The sequence below is a fragment of the Herpailurus yagouaroundi genome, unplaced genomic scaffold, assembly GCF_014898765.1.
Source record: "Herpailurus yagouaroundi ecotype Mexico unplaced genomic scaffold, PumYag 192, whole genome shotgun sequence".
In the NCBI taxonomy this organism is placed as follows: domain Eukaryota; kingdom Metazoa; phylum Chordata; class Mammalia; order Carnivora; family Felidae; genus Herpailurus; species Herpailurus yagouaroundi.
This window is the reverse complement of record NW_024412423.1, coordinates 25,000,907-25,022,655: the sequence shown is the minus strand read 5'-3', so window position 1 is coordinate 25,022,655 and position 21,749 is coordinate 25,000,907. Positions and strand designations below refer to the sequence as shown.

General features: G+C 47.8%; 4 protein-coding genes across 11 annotated transcripts in view; 1 reads left to right on the top strand and 3 right to left on the bottom strand.

The window, feature by feature from the left end:
• Nucleotides 1–2,953, bottom strand: part of KDM3B (lysine demethylase 3B) — a 73,169-nt gene extending 70,216 nt beyond the window's left edge. For both annotated transcript variants that reach the window (XM_040444598.1, XM_040444600.1), the window contains exon 1: nucleotides 2,733–2,953. In XM_040444598.1, coding sequence (XP_040300532.1) covers nucleotides 2,733–2,927 — 195 coding nt within the window. In that variant the 5' untranslated portion in view covers nucleotides 2,928–2,953. The remainder of the gene's footprint in view (nucleotides 1–2,732) is intronic.
• A 3,293-nt stretch (nucleotides 2,954–6,246) lies between these two features.
• FAM53C (family with sequence similarity 53 member C) lies at nucleotides 6,247–17,079 on the bottom strand. Of its 2 annotated transcripts, none has more exons than XM_040444596.1 (5): nucleotides 16,796–17,079; nucleotides 13,201–13,430; nucleotides 12,749–12,806; nucleotides 10,204–10,988; nucleotides 6,247–9,294 (listed from the first exon to the last, which is right to left on the bottom strand). In XM_040444596.1, the coding sequence occupies exons 2-5, from the start codon at nucleotides 13,276–13,278 to the stop codon at nucleotides 9,037–9,039; spliced, it is 1,179 nt and encodes a 392-aa protein (XP_040300530.1). In that variant the 5' UTR covers nucleotides 13,279–13,430; nucleotides 16,796–17,079; the 3' UTR covers nucleotides 6,247–9,036. The 2 variants fall into 2 exon arrangements, with proteins under 2 accessions (XP_040300530.1, XP_040300529.1); XM_040444595.1 differs by lacking the exon at nucleotides 16,796–17,079 and adding an exon at nucleotides 16,341–16,472.
• A 534-nt stretch (nucleotides 17,080–17,613) lies between these two features.
• On the bottom strand, nucleotides 17,614–21,197 carry LOC121010765 (oocyte-specific histone RNA stem-loop-binding protein 2-like; the record flags this gene model as incomplete). The annotated part of the gene is given in 7 exon segments (XM_040444597.1): nucleotides 17,614–17,689; nucleotides 17,691–17,773; nucleotides 18,620–18,740; nucleotides 18,883–19,035; nucleotides 19,664–19,768; nucleotides 19,880–19,990; nucleotides 20,971–21,197. Coding segments are annotated over 7 exon segments (846 nt in total), but the record flags the coding sequence as incomplete, so codon positions are not given.
• An 83-nt stretch (nucleotides 21,198–21,280) lies between these two features.
• Nucleotides 21,281–21,749, top strand: part of CDC25C (cell division cycle 25C) — a 29,982-nt gene continuing 29,513 nt past the window's right edge. For 2 of the 6 annotated variants that reach the window (XM_040444585.1, XM_040444582.1), the window contains exon 1: nucleotides 21,287–21,522. The gene's annotated coding sequence lies outside the window, so the exon portion shown is untranslated. Of the gene's footprint in view, nucleotides 21,523–21,749 lie in introns of all 6 variants that reach the window. The other 4 variants (XM_040444583.1, XM_040444584.1, XM_040444586.1 and 1 more) reach the window with 4 other exon arrangements.

Sequence of the window (21,749 nt, the reverse complement as noted above, 5' to 3'; positions counted from 1 at the left end):
GAATCAGAAATAAATGCATAGAAACCCATTAAACTAATCTTGCAGCAACACATTTTTTTTTTTTTTAAACATAATAGGACAGGCCTATTTTGAAATACCCCCACCCCCCCCCCCCCCCTGGGGGGGGGGGGTAGTGGTAAAAAGCTGTTGTCCTATTACATCTAAAATTCTCAGTAGTTATTTGTCAGCATAGCTTTGAAGATGAAAATGCCCTCTAGCAAACCTTTACCAACCAAACTCCCAATCAACAGGATCCTGACTTTTCTATTTTCATATTTCATCTTAAGGAAGTACATGGCTTTGGTATTGTTTTCCAGAAAAGGGTTCATTAAAAGGGGCAGGACTACATTTTTAAAGATTTCAGGATCAAATAATATTTAGAAAGAGACCATTAATGAAGCCTAAAACTGAAAAGTGTTTTCAATCACTTCAAAAACTCATTCATCCAACCCTCAATTACTCATCCTTAACAGGGGGCGCCCTGCTATGCAATGCTCAAAACCAAGCATGCCTGAAAACATCTTAAACTAACTGAATGAAAATCTGCCCAATCACAGGCCAGCTGCTTGAAAACTCCACCCGTGAGTACAGGAAGAACACTTTTGATTGGAAGACGGTTGTGTTTACTACGGTGTGTGGTGCAAATTGGAAAGGCCCACATGTCTTGGGTCCAAAGGAAATCTCTTTAATGAAAAAGAAAAACAAATGTCCAGTTCTCATCCTAGGCTAGTCATTGTCATTAACAGAACCTCAACATAGCTACTGTAATTCTTGAGCAATTTTGCAAACTGGTGAAAAATTCTAAAGGCTGTGAGTTTTGTTGTGGTAGTTTTCTCACCTATGTCCCTTAATATACATACAAGCTTAAGTTTATTCTCAAAACTAAATCTGCCTTTGCTTCTGTATGCACACAGCTCCATGAGAGACCCCAACACACTTCTAATGTACCCTTAACTTTAATTTCCAAGAATCACTGCAACTTTTTACTTGGTTTGGGAAACCACTTCATGAGCCCAGTGGTAAAATTATTCAGTATTTAGCTTAGTAGGTGTCCAGCATTTCAGTGAGCTTCAAAAACCTCTGTCCTTAGGGAGCTCAGCAAACAACAAAGTGAATGGGTAGCCATTTCAGGTGCAGAGCTCATTAGCAATTCATCTGATGGAGGAAACAACTAGAATATAAAATTCTAACTGAAAAGCTAGGGCAGACTAGGCCTTAGGTCGAAGTATGCATATAATAGTGGATCCTAATTATGTTTTTCATTTATGGGAGTAAATTTTTGGATCTGAGATAGACACCTCTCCCCCATCCCAACCTAGAAAGCAATCTTTTAAAGAAAGCACAGAGTATTTTACAACCAAATCCCCTCCTTAAGCATCACCCTCATCCCTTTATATACCTGGTAGCTTTTTATAAATTCGCCCCACTGAAGCCACATAAATGCCCAAACAGCCTTTTCTTATTTAGCATGAAGAAAGATCAAAGAATGTGAACTCAAGTAGCAAAAGGAAAGGCTAAGCCAGCCGCAAGCTAAACAACCCATAAAGCCTGCATATCAGAGGAAAAGAAAAAAAAAGCAAAAAAAAAAAAAAAAAAAAGCCTAACACCACTAATCAATAGGTAGAAAAATGAGTATCAGAAGCCTACAATATTAACATCAAATCTCAGGAAATCATTCCCACTTACAGCAAATAAAATATCTGCAGAAGGAAGTTCATCACGAAAATTTACCTTCTATTACATTCCAAAAGAATCTCCCTATTTTCATAGTCTTAACAGAGAAGCTAGGGCTGCTATCAGAATGAGGAACTAAAGAGGCTTGCCAAAGCTCAAAGACAATATTGTGCCGCCACATTAACAAAAATAACACAAGGTCCCAAATGCTAGTTAAGTTCTATTTTACTGAATAACTTCAATCACGAAATACACCAAGGCCAAGTATTCAAAAACGCCCAAGCTCCAACACAAAGTTTCAAAACAAAACCTCTCCCAGGGTTGAGGGAGTAACCGAGCTGGGAGCAAAAAAGCACCACCTAGCAGCCCCATTCCGCTCCTAAGACAGATCTCAAACTTATCAAAAACATCCACAACCGCAGCTCCTGTCACCCAGAAGCTCAAAGAGAAAAGGAGCCTGAAGAGTCCTGAGAGCTGGCCTTTCTGGAGACCGCCAGGCCAAGCCCGGCTCAGACAAGGAGGAAGTAACTGCCTGATAAAAAAGCCCCGAGCAGCTCCAACTGCAGCCTCTGTGCCTCCCACAATTGCCCACATTCCCGCCCCACTCGGGGCTCCCGGGAGGAAGGGAACAGGGTGCAGATTTCCAGGGAGGCTGCGAACTACAGGTCCGCGTCTTTCAGGGAGCAGCGACAGCACCAGCCGAACTCTGAGGGGCCCAGGAGCCCAGGGTTCGGGAGCCTGCTCGCAAGGCGTGTTTTGGGGGTGTGGGGGGGGGACGCTGAGAAAGGGGTCGCTGAGGAGGCGGGGCCTGTCGGGTGGAGGCAGCAGCTCTTGGCGCCCTGGCTGCCCCCCGGGGGAAACAGGGGCGCGCACCCCGACGCGGAAGCCATGCCGGCCAGAGCTCGGGGTGCCGAGGAGCCGGTGGGGGGCGCTGAGGAGATCTGGGGGCGAGGAACTGGGTCACCCCCCCCCCCCCCCCCCCCCACAAAGGCCCCCGGGGAGGCCGCCCGCAGGCCCCGCAGCCCCGGCCTCAAGTGCCTGCCTCGGCCGCCACTCACCGCTAGGTCCTGGGGCACCGCCCCGCTCATAGCCCGCACTGTGCCGGCCCGCCAGGCCCGAGTGCGCAGCGCAGGCCCCGGATCTCCACCCGCCGCCGCCGCCGCCGCGGGGACCAAGGCCGAGGACGAGGCCGCGGTATCCGCGAACAGAAGCAGCAGCCGCTTGCCCACCGGGGAGGCCGCCGCGTCCGCCATCGCCAGGGCCGGCCAGACCCGCGCTCCCACCCGCCGCCTCCCACCACCTCTGCCGCTGAGCGCCCGATCCGCCCGCAAGGCCTCCCTCCGCACCACCCGCGGCCGCGGCTCCCCCCCACCCCCCCCCAACAGCCACCACCAACCACCGGCGCCGCGCAGCGCCCCCCGTGGCCGGGAGCGGAGCCGCAGCCCGGGCCCCGCACAGCGCCCCCCGCGCTCTGGAGCGGGACGGCAGCTCCGGGCCCCTCGCAGCGCTCCGCCCCAACCTCCCCCGGGCCTGCAGTGCCCCCTGCGGCAGGGAGGGGAATTGCAGTTTAGGCGGGGGTAGGGAAGTGGGCGGGCCCTTCAGTCTTCCTCGGTACCATCCTGGTCCCAACCTTCCTTCTGGGGTGTCCCATATGTGAGAAGGCTGTAGCTTACCCGCCTCGGACACCCAAGACTTTTCCTGGGGTAGGGGGCTTGAGGGGCAAGGTACCTAGAGGTAGCGTTTTGAGCTCAGCAGTTAGCACCGCAATAACTATTCATTTCCTATCCTGAAAATATGCCCTATCAGTCCTGTCATTATCTTTTAGAAAACTCTCCCCACTGGTCCCTGGGACACATTGTCTTCTCACTGGCCCATAACATGGTACCATCCTATTCTATACTACTAGTACTTCATAGGTTCCTTTCCATTGACCAATGTGCTACATCCACTGGATGTTGTAATACCACTCTTTCCACTGGGTGAAGGCCAGTGTGTTTCCAACATCTTGGTATATTTACTTAAACCGATGGAACTTCTTCCCTTTCCAAGTCTGCCAATGTTATTCAGTACAGGTGTTTCTCAATTCAACTTTTAGGGGAATTGGAAAGAGATCAGCAATAAAGAGATTCTCTTTGGCTCAACAGCACCTCATCTTACCATGGAAGTAGTGGCGTTGGGGGCCAAAAAAAAAAAAAAAAAACCCAACCACTCCTATCTCAATTCATTTAATACAGGTGTGGGAAATTAATAGTTCCTGTTAGAAAAGGGATTGTAGAGAAGGAGAGATACCGAATTTTTTGCCTAGATGGTCATTCACACCAGGCACTGGGAAACCTCAATCATTAAAACATTAACATTGGTGGGGTACCTGGGTGGCTCAGCCTGTTAAGCATTCGACTTTGGCTCAGGTCATGATCTCACGGCTCATGAGTTTGAGCCCTGCGTCAGGCTCTGACTGACAGCTTGAAGCCTGGAGCCTGCTTCAGATTCTGTGTCTTCCTCTCTTTCTCTGCCCCTCCCCAGCTTGCACACACTCTCAAATATACACACTCAAAAATAAACATTAAAAAATTCCATTAACATTGGTAATATCAGAGACTAGCACAGGTTCTATAGCTTTATAGATGCAGACTGAGTATATATGGAAGTAGATACAAACCAGAAATCATGGATTGTTACCCTCAAAGTGGCCATTTCTTTCAATGATCTGCACTACAGAAAGAACAGTAGCTGGTTCTTTCTCCAAGACTTAAGTGCTTACCCAGTTATCTCCTGACTATATCTTTTCTTTACCCTAGACATACTTTCCTTGCAAAGGTTGGGGTCTGCACTGGGGATCGGGGAGCAACTACTGACTTTTCTAAAAGTACAAAACCACTAGAGGAAGTCATTCTAGAACTAACCTGGTGGAATGCCAAGGAAACATTTCCTTGGACTTTTTCTCTTCCAATTCCTTAGAACCTCCACCTCCCATAAGCCAACCTGAGTCTTGAATCAGAATGCTTTCCTGGGCCAAAAGACACCTCTTAAAGCACATGGCCCACAAATTGTAGTTGGTAATAGAACTAGGGTGAATCCCTAAGACCTACCTGCTTTGCAGGATTCCTACAAAAATTCACTGTTGAGACTTTCTCCCATAAGGAGCTCTAATTACAGCCCCAGTGTCTAAAGCTGGATTCTCACAGCACCAGAGACAGAAATATGCCTAAGCTCAGGGATGGGAAGGCAAAGATGAGAAATTCATTCAACAAACATAGTAGGCACTTTTCATGTGCTATTAACTTTTCAACATGCCAGGGACACAACACTGAACAGAACCCTTGTGTTCTCATGGAGTTCTTCCTTATACTAGCAGGACTTCAGGAACAGAAAATGCAATCACACTTCGCTTCACAGAAAATAAACAGTAGAAAAATCTAACAACAACAACAACAACAACAACAAATGAACAGAAAGGAAAAAAAAAGTCATTTGAGATGCTCAAACTTGACTCTTGCTCAAACGGTAGGTGAAATGAAATAGCAGCAGTGTTAAGTAAGGAAAAAACTTATAATACTGAGACTTCTTTAACCACATGCCAAAGCCCCACCCTCCTCAAAGCCTCTTCTTGGTTTCTGGGGCAGGTGACAACCCTCACTATTTATGGAGTGTATTTTCATCCCCTCAAAGGTTCCTGCTCCAGGTTATCAAGCCAATCCTGTCCTCTTGCACACTTCATTGGTATTCAATGATGAGTGCCACAAATCTGAAGCAGGAAACTGGGACGGAGGCTAAGCAACTTGACTCTTCTTGCTGCCTGGCAAGTCAGCACCACAACTGGTAAAGAAAGGCTACTCCTTAGGGACAGAGGCTCCTGCCTGGATCTCTAAGCAACTACATTGTACCCAAACTGCAAGAATGCTAACACAGGGAAAAGGGTGGAATAGAAATGTCTAAAGAGAGTGAGCCACACACCTTCCCTGAGCACATGAACATCCCAAACTAAATCATTATGGAAAATACCAACTTCTGGGGCAAAAGAGAAGCTCTGCTGTTAGGATAATTTTCCAAAAGCATTATTTTTAGAATGGAGTAATTGCCTAGGTCTTTGGAATCTGAATTCTCAAGACTAAAATCTCCATCTGTCCAGGGCATAAGATGTAAAAACTCTTAAAAAAGAAAAAGATTCCTGGTCAAGTCTCTCAAACTGCTTTCTTACCACTTCCTAAAGACTACAAATCAGTCTAGACAAGTTCCTGACTGGACTATCAAGCATTTCTCAGGGAGCTAGAATGTATTAGTACTTGACTTCAACTTATTGGAAGACTGACCACAGGGTAGAGGAGATAGTTACCACTATCAGGGAAACAAAGACCAATCAGACTGCCAAAAATAACCAAGGCCTTCTCACAAGCTGGGCCACAGGGTATTAATGCTGTGGCTGCAAAAGGCCTAGGACCAGATACTGCCCTCGAGGGGCGAAGGCCCAGCCATGTCTTAGAGCCAGGGACTGTTAGAGTTAGGTGGCCTTCTCCCTGCTTCCTCCTTGCTTTTCTTTGTGGAGAAGGGAAGAAGACACTGTAGTACACAAGATTGCTTGGGAAAATGAATTATTCTAATAAAACTTTATTTTTTCAAACACAGCCACAGAGGCAGGACCTCATGTTTAACACACACAGACTTATGGATTTTTTTAATATAAAACAAAGTTTACGAAAAATTTTTTTTCCACTTTTTGTATTTGTAATCCCATTAGCACAGGGACTTTGGCAGCAGGTGGGAGTGAAGGGCAGCTGGAGCTGCCACTGGGCAGTCACCGGGCACAGGAGGAGAGCACCAGCCTGGGAGTGGCTTCACTCACACACGCAGGAATACTCACCTACTGGTCAGCCACACCACACACACAACACAGATGCAGATGTCTACCCAGCGTCAACCACAGCCCTGTATAGGTGTGCTCCACTCTGGGTAAGCCCAATATGTGAAAACCCAAATAGTCAAAACAGCTAAAGTAGAGGGAGGTTGCTTGCTTTACAAAAGAAGCAATCACACAGGCTGCTTTTTAATGGTCGGCAGTCCAAATGCATTGCAAAATAGCATTTGGCTTATACAGAACTTTTGGAACAGATCTACTGTGTAAAGCAAAATGAACCACTTCTTGAAAAGGCTTGTCCCAGGGTCATGGGTGCTCGGATTGGGAAGCAAGATGACAGTTTCAACTAATTTAACTTTCCAGATCTTAATGTAATAGAATTCAAATATGATTATCTGTAGACCTTCTCCCCTAAGGATGGCACCCTGGGGCTTTGGGGAAGCCAGGGTAGAGGCAGAATTACTGCCCTCACTTCTTGAGCTTGGGGCTTACAGAGACACCACTGGTCTTGCTAGTGGCCTATTGGAAGCTGGCACAGCCAATATGCAGCAGAGAGCCCAGGCATAAGGATGCCCCAGGAGGAAAAGAAGCTGGCACCAGGGAAATTATGGCCTAAAGAAGAAGAGCCAAGGGAGGGATGAAACCAAGGATGGGCAACTACTGGGCTCACAGTTTCCCTGGATTCTCCAGAGAGCCTTTCTCAGGCCCCTACAGACTTGGTAGCTCACTGGTAATACATGGTAACTAGCAGGAGAAGGGGAAGAGCCCTGGAAGGGTAGAACCTTTGAGGGCCAGAGCCTCAAGAAGAAATGGCCACCTCCCCTGGAGTGGAGGCGAGAGGGCTGCAGCGTCAGTGATGTTCTATGTGACATGTGGGAAACCAAGAAAATGACAGGTTCAATCCCATGAGGAAGAAAACATGTGGACTTTGGTCTTCTCCCCTTACCATGAGGAACTGGGTCCTAAGACACCCTGGAAATCCAAGAGAATGCCCTTCCTCCAATAAACAAGGGCAGGTCCAATTCAGTCGTGCAGGGTCTAACCAAAGCCGGACAAAGCCTAACAAGCTATTTGGCGGCTGCTTCAGTATATCTTCACTGGTGCCAGCCCTACCAAGGGTCCTACAGTCATTAAACCCATCCCTGCAGCCACTGGGACCTGCTGCCCTGGCTTAAGTTATGGGCAAGAAAAAAAAAAAGGAAATTCAATCCAACAACAACAATTCCCAGCTGCCTCTCACAGCCTTTGCTTTACACAACCTCAGCCAACCCCTTAGTGAGCCCCAACCTCCCTGAGGTCTCTCAGGTCCAATTAGAGGCAAATAAACATTTCTAAGCAGGAATGGAAGACAAGCAAACTAGTAAATGCTGACATCCCCTTCCTCTTTGTCAAGCAGGTCTGAAAAGAGGTTAGACCTGGATCTAATGACAACAGGTTTCCCTATAGTCTGTTTCCAAAAGATAGTGCTGGAATGAGCTTACCCATGCTTACTGGGGACTGAATGCCACTTCTGCTGCAGGTTGGCCTTAGATGATGAGGGCCAACACAGGGCCTTTCCTCCTTGTTCTTGACCCTCGAAGCTCAGAATGTGAGGGGAAAAAATCCCATCAGTAGAGAGGGAAAGAGAAAAATGGAGCCATCCAACCATGCCTCAGTTGTCCACAGGTGCTTACATCTACTTAGAGAAAGAGGCAGGTTGTACATAGCCTAGGCAATCTGATAAGAAAAAAAGGCCAGCTCAGAATCAACTTAGAGAGCCCTCTCCAGCCCTAATATTAGACCTATCTAGGGAAGGGGACAGGTCTAAGACAAAGACCATTAGCCAAGGTCACAGCACTTAAAAGACCCTGCCATCCCCCAAAAGAGAGTCCTTTGCAGAGCCAACAGTGCTTATGGATTATCAGCTCTGAAACCAAGCTACTTAGAAAAAAGAAAAACTTGGTGCCCTCCTCTTGACTCCTTGAATAAGCCTGCTATCCCGTGCAAACTCAAGATCCTGGGGGTATCATGATGCTCTGCTGTTATGGAGCAACTGCCTTCCTTCCCTAAGGCTACGCAAACACACCTTTCCCCAAGTACACTCCCACACACGCGCACACTCTCACACAATTTCTCCAAGGAGGCTGAATGAACCCCCCACCCTGGCCAAATTCTAAGACACAAGTGCCCTTTGAAGCAAAGGGGCTAGTGAAATTCCCCGAGCTGGGGTCAGCAGACCCCTTCCTTCCCTGCCCATCGCTTTTTCGGTGGCAGGGATACTCACACTCAGGGCCGCCATGGGAAGGGTCTGCTCTGGGGCTGTCCCTCCCGCCACCAGCTCCGTTTATCTTGTCCCGGCCAGTCTCTTGGCATGGTCGAGCTTCCTGGAGCGAGAAGATTTCCGGCTGCCCTGAGTCGGAGCCCTCCACTCACCCCCATTCCCAGGCTGGGCCCCTGGCCTTGGGGCCTTGACACTTGTTAGTAGCCATAGAGAATCAGTCTGTGTGGCCCCAGGAAGTAGCCTCTCAGTTTTAGTTCTCCTCAATTAGATTCAAGTCCAGGTCCCCAAAGTCCTGCTGGCACAGTGTCCGCTTTCTCAGTGCCTGCCGCCCCCACCGCACGGCCCCCTCCTCCTCCTCTTCGCTTTCACTGAGCACCTGGGAGGAACCCCCAATGGGGCTGCAGGAAGCAGAGAGGGGTGGGGGGCTACAGGCCATGAACCACGGTGGAGAGATGCTGCTGCCTTCCCGGGCTGTTTCTTGGAGACAGAGACCTCCTGAGTATGGTTTCTGTCAAACAAACAACAAAGTTAAGAATGCAGAAAGATATCAACTCCCACAGAACCCTGGTCCAAGCTATATTTCAAAGTATCCCTCTTGGTTACCCCTACAGGTATGAGTCCTAGGCATGACGTGGGTGAACTCCCTGGTAACATTTAGAAAATTTAGTATGCAGGCACAGTTCTTTGAGCAAAGAGCCCATAGTTTCTGTTGGGTTCAAGATTAAGAGCTCACTTACAAGCTTCATGTGGGCAGGAATCTTATCTGGGTGTCTCACAACAATATTGCAAGTGCCTAGTCACAGCCCAGTACATAGCAGGTATTCAGGAACATTTGCTGACTGGTTGGAGGAATGGCTCTGAATAAGTAAATTCTCAAAGGGGTTTGTGACCCAATGGACTAGTAGGAAGAGTATGAAAAAAGTGGACAAGTGCATATAACAGCTGCACTCACACTGGGAAGTCAAAATCCATTTGCTGAACAGATGAATAAGGCAGCAACCTGTTTTGCTGAAGCCCTCACACACCCAGCGGAAGCACTGACGGAGAGTGGCAAAATCAGTCTAGAGGTCAAGAAAGGGTAGGGCACTGATGATGTGACTTTTGAGGCTTATGCATCCTCAGAGGAGGAGGGAAAGCACCTTTAGCAGAACAATCAGGAATCCCTATTGGAAGATTTACCATGGGTCTCCCCTCAACTTCTCTAGAACCTCCAGGCCCAAGGAGTTACACACGACATGGGACACTGAGTCCTAAAGTAGGTACAGTCCCCGACAACTAGGATGGTGAATCACACTAGCAGAAGCTCAGACAGAAAAGAACCTGTCAGGAGTGCATGGAACTAGGGGACACTTCGAAGTAAAAATGGAACAGAGTCTCCCTCCTCCCAACCAAGTTTCCCTAGTCCTGCTGGTCCCACCTGATTCATCTTGTCGAAGTCTAAAGAAGGCCGCAGCCGCCGGGGGTCCTCCTCATGGCGCCGTTTGACTCCAGCTTTGCGAGCATCCAGATCACAGGGTTGTGAGCGGCTTCGGGGAAGATTGCGGAGGCCTCGAGGTCGCCAGGGCAGCTCTGGGGAGGATGCAGGGGAGCTCCGGGCAGAGGGCAAGAAGCGGCTTGCCTGCGGGCCCAGGCTAGGTGACAAGGAGAAGCGACGCTGGGGTGGGCAAGGTGACAGGGACTCAGCATCACTCTCCCAGGAGACACTCTGGGGGGAGGTGGCACAGGGTCGAGAAGAATCTTGGGCCAGAGCCAGGCTAAAGAAAGGGGGACTGTAGGGTCTGTGGGCTGGGGCACATTGAGAAGAGGCACTGGGAGCTTGGAGGAACCTGAGGCTGGAGACCCGCTTTGGGGGGCTCTGGTGAGGCACCTGCGGCCCACCCCCTCCACCACTGCCCCGGTGCTTGATGGGAGTCCACAGCTTGGAGGGGGCGGGCCGCCACACCGGCTGCCAGCGAGACAGGTCCACGGGCACTGAGAGTGAGCGGCAGTGCCTCTTGGATGGAGGGGCAGGGGGCACAGGAAGCTTCTCTGGATCTGGGGGCTCAGGGCTTAGGACTTGGGAGAGGGGCTGCTCCTGTGGGGAACTTCCCGGGCTAGGTGGTCTGAGGTGCAGGCTCAAGCCCGAGGGGTGGTAGCTGAGGTTGAGGCTGTCCTGGAACTCAGCACAGGAACAGTGGGGCAGGCCCCTCCAGGAAGCACCTTCTGGAAAGCATTCATAATAAAAATAGTATTAATGATAGCTAATATATTTTTAAGAGCTTACTATATGCCAGAAAATATAATGAGCACTTTATGTGAGGTTTCCCCAAACCTCAGGAGGTAGGTACTATTATCCCCATTTCACAGATGAGAGAAGTCCAGTAACCTGTCCTAGGTCATGTAGGAATGAAATGATCAAAGGAGGATTCAAATCCAGGTCTGTGTGATGCTAAGGCTAGGTCTCTTACCACTAGACTATACTGCCTCCATTATGAGGAACCACCTGAAATTAAAAATAGTCTCAAATACCGCGTATCACTCCCTCTCAAAGGCACAAACAGTCAAGAGAAAAAAAAGCATGTGTGCCCTGCTCATACTTCACTCCACCTAGCCTTACTCTGCTTCCATACCTACCAGCCCCAGGTTGTAAAAAGCAGGCCCATGCTCTTCTTTAATCTTTCTCCTTCCTACATGTCACCAGCACCCAGACAAGAGTTAGGGCTGCCAAGGATTAAGAGGTAATCGAGCAGGTAAGAGATCATTTTTATTCCTAAAGAGGGCAAACAGAGTGGGGAAGGCCTTTGATGATGGAACCCAGGCTTGGGAAACCCTAAGACTATCATGTTCCTTTGTTGTCTAGCCACCCACAAAGAAATGCTCCAATTAACACACTGATACCAAAAGATCTAGCTAGAGTGTAGTTAACTAAAAAAATAAAAAGTGCCAAATAATATATATAGTATGCAACCTTTTTTTTTTTTTTATTTTTTTTAAAAAAAAATTTTTTTTTCAACGTTTATTTATTTTTGGGACAGCATGAATGGGGGAGGGCAGAGAGAGAGGGAGACACAGAATCGGAAACAGGCTCCAGGCTCTGAGCCATCAGCCCAGAGCCCGACGCGGGGCTCGAACTCACAGACCGTGAGATCGTGACCTGGCTGAAGTCGGACGCTTAACCGACTGCGCCACCCAGGCGCCCCAGTATGCAACCTTTTGAAGGAATAAAAAGTACACATTTATATTTGCTTCTATTTGTATAAAGAAACTCTAGTTGGATAGACAAAGTAATAACACGAGCTGCTTTTGGGGAGGTGGCGGGAGCTAGATGGAGAAGGGAGACTTTTTTCAATATATTTGTTATTCACAAAATTTTTTTTTGAGGGGTGCCCGGATGGCTCAGTTGGTTGAGTGTCCGACTTCGGCTCAGGTCATGACCTCGTGGTTCATGAGTTCGAGCCCCGCGTTGGGCTTTGTGCTGACAGCTCAGAGCCTGGAGCCTGCTTCGGATTCTGTGTCTCCCTCTCTCTCTGTTCCTCCCCAGCTCACACTCTGTCTCTCTCAAAAATAAAGATTTAAAAAAAAATTTTTTTTAGTGTGTGTGGGAGAAGGGCAGAGGGAGTAGGAGAGAGAGGATCTTAAGTGAGCTCCAATGAGGGGCACGACCCTGAGATCATGATCTGAGCTGAAATCAAGAGTGGAACACTTAACAGACTGAGCCACCCAAGTGCCCCTTTAAATTTTTTGAACCGCATGAATGTATTACCTATTTTAAAAAAAATCAGATTATGAAAGTCCTGTCAAGGCTAGAATAAGAGCAAACTAAACAAATAAGCTCCATGCAGGTGCAGGAAAATGGAGATAAGTGTGAATCTCAGCAGGTGACCCTGGCAAGAAAACTGTGGAGATAGACTAGCTGGCCCTGGTCACTGGAAACCAATGAAAGAAAGGTGTAGATACACACAGACACACATACAAAGCCTTACCAGACACAAGTTGGAAAGGGTTCCCACAGTTGGAGATGTCTGCATGATCAGGCAGAGGCTAAGAGAGAGAGAGGATATCCATCATGATTCAGGCTCAGGACACAGATTTCCAGGAAGCCCTTTTCAGCTTACCCCTGTAATTCATGGGCTATAGAGATGTTAGGGACTCCTAAATGTTCTCTTCTTGTTGTCTTCCCAAAGTTAGTGAGTAAAATAATCCACATCTTCCAACATCTCATACCCTTCTCCACCCAAGTTTTGGTGTCCCTTCTCTATCAGTGGAAAAATACCTGCCCCCTTCCTTTTGGGCTGGGTTCTGAGCCTTTAGTAGGCTCTTCTAGTACAAGTACCATGACTCATACGGCACAGGACATGGGTAAAGTAGTAGCAACAAACAGCCTCAGAAAAAAGGGGGAGGGGATGGTAGAGAAGCAGGAAGACTGGTCTTTTACCAGACTGATGCTGAAGCGTGTGCATTTCAGCTCATCCAGAGTCTGCTTCTGTAGCTGCTCAGTGATCAGGGTTATCATGATTCTCCCCAGGATATGACTTGCACACTTTGGAGCAAATGATGGATGTCTTCCCTGTTGTTCTTCCAGACCTCACTCGTGAGCCGTCTTCTGCCACTGCAGCACCATTCTAGCACCATTGGGACTCCCCTCTCCAGTCATGCCTGCTGAGTCTGCCAATTACAGAGGGACCAGCCCCAAGTGATATTAGAGATGTACCTGGCCCAAAGGTGGAAAATGCATGGCACACATACCACAGCATCCCTATGCCAGGCCTCTGGCAGACATCATTAATTGATCACAGCTCTTTCTTGCTAAGCCTAAACACAACCTCAGAAACATTCTGAACGTGGCACTCCAGTTAACCAGTAAAATGAACTGGAGTTAGCAAGCAAGTTGAAACCTATTTGCCACTCCTAACTTGGTTCATGCTCTGCTCTGTCTACCCAGACTACCGGTACCACTTAAAAAACAGCTCAAGTGAGAGACAACACCCAAATGGTTACTTCCATCCTGATTACCCCAATATTTTCTTTTATCCTCTAATCAGAAACAGAGAGATACATTTTTCCTAAACCACACAAATAGTAACAGGGAACAGGGTGGAGCACTGGTTGTAGGAATGACTTTTTCCTTTAGACCAATCAGAGTGAACAAGGTTTCATGTTCTCCCTTAGCCTGAATGTATATTGTGTTATATTGTTTTCTAACAGATACTGTATACATTCTCTTACAAAGCTAAGAAGACAGAGAAATGGAACCAGGATTATTCCAATTACATTTCAACTCGATAGATGTTAACAACTGTATGACTTCATTCAACTAAGTTTTTAGCCTGATCTGACTCAAAGACCATGGATACAATTAACTGAGACTCCTTCTCATGGTCAATTTCAGTAGAAGCAAACTAATTCTATCAAAGAACAGGCTTCCAGCCTACACAATTGCCTGAGGGGCCTTGCTCAATGGAGGAGAGGAGTTTAACCTAGTATTTCCATATGGTTCTGCCTATTCCCAGAAATGACCAGCAGGCAGACAGCTCATCAGAGGGTGTATATAGCATTCTCTAGTAGATAAAACAAACATTCAAGAAATCTAAATCTTGCTCCAATTTGCTGTGACAGTTCTGGGAAGTCACTTGACTTTTCTTGGCCTCAGTTAACCTGTATATAAAATGGGCACAATAAATATGTCTTAACCTGTCACAGGTACCATATAACATGAAATACCAAAATGTAAAAAGCATAGGATCTAGCCTGTACAGATCAGGACTCCACAAAGACTGCTGTTTCTCAAACCCTCCTGTTTGTTGCTGTACACAGGCTAAGAATGCCACAAGTGATGATATTAAGCTGAAGAAGGCAATTGGATTTATCTATTTGGCTGGACGCCACCCTTCCTCATCTGCACACCTAGGGAAGCCCAAAACAGCTCTTCTGTGACCTTGGAGGCAGATCACTTTCTACTTTTGCAAAAAAAAGAGGGAATCATCTTGACCCCATCCCCACCTCAGGGAGAGATAGGTAAGGAAAAGCAAAGAAATACATGTGGATGTATGTGGAGTTTTTTTGGAAGAAAGGTCTGGGAGAAGTCAGTCATCATTACAGATAACTATCATTTTCACGCATAATTATCACCACCCTGAACGAAGTTCCAGCTTCCCGAGAGCTCCCTTCAGCAGCTTCTATGTTCTTGGAGGAAAAGCTAAAGCTTCTTTTCTGCTCTTGGTTTCTTAACTCTGCCCCCAAAAGATCAACTAGAGAGGGAACCTAACTGAAGGCTTTTACCCCACAGATCACAGGCCTCAGACTGACCAGCCATGAAGAGCAGGGAGTGAAGCAAACTCTTTCAAGCTTTTCATGAGGCATTTGGCCAAACAGCAAACTCCCAGCCCTCTCTGGGATCAAGTGAAGAGAGTGATTTTGTGTTTTTCTGCATTTTAATTGTTGGGATGTGGCCACACACGGCGGTAATTGGAACAATGCAACTACCACCACGCAACTGATACTCTCAGCCTGAGTTTCCTAAAACAGGCCAGCCTGAGAGGGGGAACAGAACGGAAGCCATAAGGAATCAAACCAGGACACAAAAGAAGGCAAACCAGCTCCGCGAGGGGCCTCCTCTTTCTCAGGCAGGCATAGAAAAAAGTGTAAGAAACCCTCTCTTGCCGCCTTCCTTCCCCTTCCATTTTGTTTATCTGAGGGGCAAAGACAGCCCTGAACCTTCACTAAACAAGTTAAAACTTCTCAGCTTAACAACTGGCAGAGGGCTCAGCCCTTCACAGAGCAGCAGGCCGCTAGGCCCTCCCCACGACCCCACCAGGCCCAACTCTCAATCCAGGCTTTCCTTCCACCATCAGCCCCCTAACATAAAGACTGGACCCCCATCCCATCTCTTATTGGATGGCAGTAACCCCTGACATTCGGGTTTCAGGGATGCTGAGGTTGTGATGAAAACTGAAGAACCTAGGATCTAGTCAGGCCAAGGGGTAAGAGAGTCACAAATCCCCTGGGGACCTTGCCCCCCCCCCCCCCCCCAGGTCCCAGGCCCACACCTCTGGGGGAGACTGAAGAAAAACATGAGGAAGGCAGGGAGGTGCATGAACATGTAAGTGAGGATCTGACTGTTCCTTCTTCCATATGGCTCTGGCGGGGATAGGGGTGACAAGTGGGGAGCACCCCTCCCCCCACCCCTATGAAGAAGCAAAAGGCTAGGCCCCCCTCCAGTCTTCAACCTCTCCCTCGGTTGCCCTGCCTGTCCCTGCGGGGTGGGGCATGGGGCGTCCGCTGGCCCCTAGGGGGGCACAAGGGCTCGCTCAGGGGGGCTGTCGTTCGCCTCCTCCCATATCAGCTTCCATCACCTGGCCGCGGGAAGCGAACTCAAGACGCTGGGGATGAAGAGGGTCTGGGACTTAGCACTCCGCCAACCCCTCCCCCACCGGGTCCCGTGCTCTCCCCGCGGAGGCGTCCAGAGAGGCCGTGCGGCGCTCGCGGCCGGGCTGGGGGAAGGGAAAGAGGGAAGGAGGGAGGGACGGCCGAGGTGCCCGCCCCGAGGCCCCAGCGCCACCTGCCCTCGCCACCTACCGCGGCTCCTCCAGCTCCCAGGGCCGCGGCCGGAGCAGCTCTGAGCGCTCCGTTCGCCCCACGGTGCCCTTAAAAGGCGCCGGCGCGAACCAAAGGGCCCCTAAGGAGAGTAGGGAGATCGCTCTGGTTCGCGGAATCCTCCTGAACCGCCCGCGGAGGCTCGAGCCTTAAGCCGTTTCTCTCCCAAAGTCTATTTTGGAAAGTACTGTCGGGAATGAGACAGGTTCTTCGATTTAGGGATGAAGGTGGTTTCCTCACTATCGAGTCACCCCCTCCAAAATACTGCAGAAGGTGGACGGACCCAGTTGGCGGCACATCTCGAAACCCGCGGGGGAGGCCGTGTTGGACGAAGGTAAACAAAGCCATCCCCCTCACCCTCCATTCCAACACTGGCCTAAGTACAGCCCTCTACTCGATTTGAGTCGCGTAACAGAATTAGCCGAAGTTCCTCTTACCTGCTCTCCTGTCCGGCCCTCTAGGGCTGCTTCGGAGAAGGACTCCCCCTTCCGCCAGCAGAGGACCCGTCCGCGGCGTGAAGGCTTCTGGGAAATGTAGTCCAAGAGTCGATTAGGGCCTGCTCCGAGTCCCAGGAGCCCCTCTTCAAGCTGCCGGATCGCCTCGAACCTTATAAACCCAGGACTTGCAACGGTTGCGCGGCCGTTCCAAATTGGTTTTGTAATTAGCCCTCACCCAAACACTTTGTGAAGCTGCGGAGGGCCCAGGGCTGTCCACTACTCTTCCTTCCTCTACGCACCCCCACCCCCGAGCAGGATGAGGTAATGGGGTTGTGATTATGACATCATAGGCGGTTCAGTTGCTTGCGGGGGTGGGTTGGGGGGGGGGAGGGAAGGAGGAGTATGGTGGTTACAGCTGGACCACTTAAGACAGGGAGGGAGGAAACAGGCAGCTGGAGAAAAGATGTTCATGTCCGTATATTTCCTCTTTAGGAACAGGATGCCACCCTTTATTAAATCTCCACCACTACCACCATCTCCCACCTCAGCCAAAGTTTAAGTCTTTTTTCGAAAAGACTGCATGTAGACGTTAGTAGGGAAGAGGGTGAGGAACAGCTAAATGGTTCCTGACTTTCATGTAAATTCGAGGCTCAGCTATCAAAAAAGGTTTAGAAAGAAAGGCAAAAAGAAAAAGAGGCTTTAAACAATGCCTTCGTGTTGCCATCTTTTTGTACAGCAGTTTTAGATTTCTTTTTTAATCGACTGGGAAGTAGCAGTAATGCAAATAATCTTCACTATTACAGCTATTACAACTTAGCAGCAAGTCCCTTGAAAGACGTCTGTTTTCTCTAAATATTTTGTGCCCCACTCAAGTCTAGGACAAATATGTAACTGATCAGCTACAAAGTAGCACCAGTGGTGGGGATCTTCCTCACAGAGCCAGGGAAGGGAGTAGGCAGGAGCCACCAAGTCTGCAAACTGAAAAAGAAGAGTGAAGAGAAAGTGAGATTTATCAAGAAAATAGGGGTGGAGGGAAGATAGATGCACTGCATATTCCCTTGCCCTGCACATTTCCCCTTGGCAAAAGAGGGAACAAGGCCATGAAGTATAGGAGACATGGTTTCCAGTAATTACTGTTGTGGAGCACTTATTATGTACCAGACACCGTGCTACATACTTTAAATAAGTATTCTCATTTTTGCTTAGAATCATGAAATGAGCAAATGTCTCTATTTGACAGATGAAATGGTTGGAGAGATTAAGTGACTGCCCATCTGGTAGGCAAAGGTAATATTACAGAGCAGTCCTTGATGCTTTAAAGTCCTTGGTCTTCACCACTTGATGATCCTCCTTTTTTTATTATTTATTATCCTTTTATAATTTTGTTATTTATTATCCTTTTATTATTAACAATGCTTTAATAAAGTTCAATGATGGAGAATAAGAAGTTAGCATTGGCTCATATGCAAAACATTTATAAAATGAGACACTTGAAAAAAACAAACACCCAAATCCTCCACGTCAGGTTTCAGGCCTCAATTCCAAGGAAGATTATACCCCTTTCATCAAGTATAAGATAGCCCCCAGTGCAGCCCAACTTCCCTGCCATTACTAACTATAATTAAATCTCCTTATGCCACCTTTAGTTCTCAGAATTTTTTATTCATGTCCTATTTTTTCTTGCTGCCCCATTTTCCTTCTTTCATTCTTGGACTACTACCTTGAACCCCATGCTAATTGTCACCTCATAGGCCAGACTCCATATCTAACAGTGCACCAGTGGGATTTAGAAGACAGGTAGAAGATAGGTGGATAGAAGACTACCTGGGCTCCCTTCTGGTCTCCATCCAGATTCGTTGAGGGTTCTAGGGCCTGGAACCAGTCATTCAAAAGGTCATCCAAAGGGGTGGAACCCATTGGCTCTAAGAGATGCTCCATCCCCTGCCTACGAATGCAGCAGAGTCAGAGGAACATGCACCTCATTCAGACTCTCCCTTTTCAGCCATTAAAAGCTAAACCCCTGCAAAGTAAGGAGAGGTGGGGCTCAGTCCACCACTCAAACAAGAAACCAAGAATAATGCACTCACCCCTCAGCCCCCCTGCCCTGCAGAGGCTGGCTGGGGGGGTCCCAAGAATGTAGAGCTCTTCTCCACTGCCTGATTTGGGCATCCCACGAGCGACGGCTGTACCTCCTGTTCTTATTTGGTGTTTGAGGGTGAAGTCCTGGCTGTCGCTTTGCCCTGGCAATGACAGATATGTGTCAGACTCAGGTCAGGGGGAAGGGGCATAGGTCAGTTTATCACAGTGAATCAGAAGACTCATTAGGATTTCTTAAGAGTCAGGTAGGATCAATGCCCGCAATTCAATAGAAAAAATAAATCTTCAGTTGGGATTAAGCACCAAACTTCCTAAATTCCTAATATTCTTCTGGCAAGGGTAATTTAGATATTCCAACTCCCTCAGAAGTCAAGACAGATATAAAAGACAGTATCTGACATCCCTTCAAAATACATACTACCTCTTTATACATTTAGTTTGCCCGTATGCATGGAAACTTACATGTAATTAGGCAAGTATATTGTAATTAGTGAAGTCAGCTGGCGGTATGAAGTAAAAATGGTTGGAAAGAAAAACTTCATTAGCAAACATGTATTGAGCTTTTGAAAGTCTCATGGGCCAAGTAGGATTTGTTCCATTTGAAAAAAAAGTCTTGAAAATTTATTTAGGGGCTACATTTCAGGAGACTTAGTTTTAGTAATGATGAGACTTTGTGAGAGCATTCATATTCTAATATCTTTCCATCACCCTACATTGAACCAAAGCCACTTAGCTGACATGCTTGTTGTGACCCCGCACAACTGCACTCACTTGGGGACCTGCTGCAGGAAACACTGGTAACCAGGTGTGCGCTTGCCATAATCTATCTGTTTTTGCCGCCGCTGTAGAACAACTTCATCTGTCTCTACCTCCCACCTGCAGGGGAAGTATACAATGGTCCCATGAAGTGTGATTATGGTTTTCAAAGTAAAAACCAACTCATCCCACACACACTCCCTTAACCCCTAATCTGTTTTTCAAACTCACCTAGCGTGGCAGGGCTCTGTGCTGACTCCCACACTCACCATCTCAATCCCAGAGAACAAAGACTCTTCACATACCTCCTTTCTGGGGAAGCAGATTCTCCATATGAAAAGGGTATTAGGATAAAACCCAGCTGACTATGCTGTACTTCTTAGCAACTACCACCACCAAGATGTGGACACCGGATAAAGGTTGTGTTTGTGGCTCAACTGTTGCATTGCTTATTTGTTTCTCAGAATGTGATTTGCAAACCATCAGCATGAGTAGTGCCTTGATAATTCCTAGGCCCCACTCTCTACTTATTGATTCATCATTTTAAGGAGCTTGCATTTAAAGAGCTTCCAAGTTATTTTGAACATCTTTTTGTGTGTGTAGAAAATTTCAAAAATAGAGAAGAGCATGCCATAATGTTTTGCTACTCAAAGTATGGTCTCAGGACCAGCTGCATCAGCATCAGCTGGGAGCTTGTTAGAAATGCAGAATCTTGGACCCCAACCCAGACCTACTGAATCAGAACCTGCATTTTAACAAGATCCCCAGATGATTAAACTTTGACAGTAGTGATATAATGTACCCCCAGTTACCCATTGCTTAATACTCATGGCAAATCTTGTTTTGTCTATACCCACCACCCACCATCTATACCCACCACCACTCCCGCAGGATTATTCAAATCCCCAACATTAAGAATAAATTCTTAGTATCACCTATCAATGTTCAAATTTCCATAAACGGCCAAAGCTTGGGATCCTTTGGAGTGTGATAAGGATTATACCAAGAGATGATTTAATTCCCCTGTTTTCCCTGAAAAGGAATTTCCTTTATCCTGCATAACCTAGAGTCTCAGAGATGCTGAGCTCTAAAAGGAACTGGAAACAATGAAAGCTATTGGAAGGGGTCAATACATAAATGTAGCATAAATACACACACCTGTCTCGCCTCAACATCTGCCATACCGGTGGCAAATGCTCCATCTCCAACGGAAGGCAAGAAAAACGAAGATGAAAAGGCCTAAGTAACGACACAAGAAAGAAGCAAGGGGAAAGAAAAGTTTAAAACACCCTGGCACCCAAACAACTCTCTCCAGGTATTATCTTAAAGAGCAGTACTCGCTACCGAAGTCCAGTTTAAATCTCCCGGGGTTGGAAGGGCTAAGGGAATAGAGAGCTCAGGAAGGGTGTGGAGATTGGCCAGAGGGAGAGCCAATGGTGTGCCAGGCACCCGGGGGGCGGGGCTTACCTAGCGGTTTACTGAACCCTGACCAATCGGCATCCTGCTCTGGCTGAGGGGCGGGGCAAATTGTGCTCCTTCCAAAGCAAGGTCACGCCTAGTGATGTAGAGCCAAACGATTGGCCAAAGGAGTCTGGGCGCGCGCGGGCGCAGATTGGCTGACGCAGTCTTGAAGTGAATGGGATAGGTTTATTGGGGAGGCGGAAGGTTTGAATAGCCAGGCCCTGTGACTGTTGATATTCTTGCACTGTGGCTGTAACTTCGATCCTCTCGGCCTATCCAGTCTAGAAGCGGAATCGTAGTCTGGTTAATTAACTCCTTTCGTCAGATTTCCTTTAATTCTGCTCAAGTCTTCGCTTGTGACTGACTCCCCACCTTTGTTTTTCCTGAAGGTGAATCTCTGGCTCCAATCTGAGGTAAGCCGGGAACCCTCTCCACCGGTATCACGGAAACCTCAGCGTCCCCCAGGGTCCAGAGGGGGCTCTACAAACAGAACTTCAGGGAATTTAATAAGCATTATCGTGAGTTAGGAGACCCGAATTCTTTCCTGTCAGTACTCACTAGCTGTGTGGCCCCCGAATAAGTGAAAGCCTTTTCTTTTCTTTTCTTTTCTTTTCTTTTCTTTTCTTTTCTTTTCTTTTCT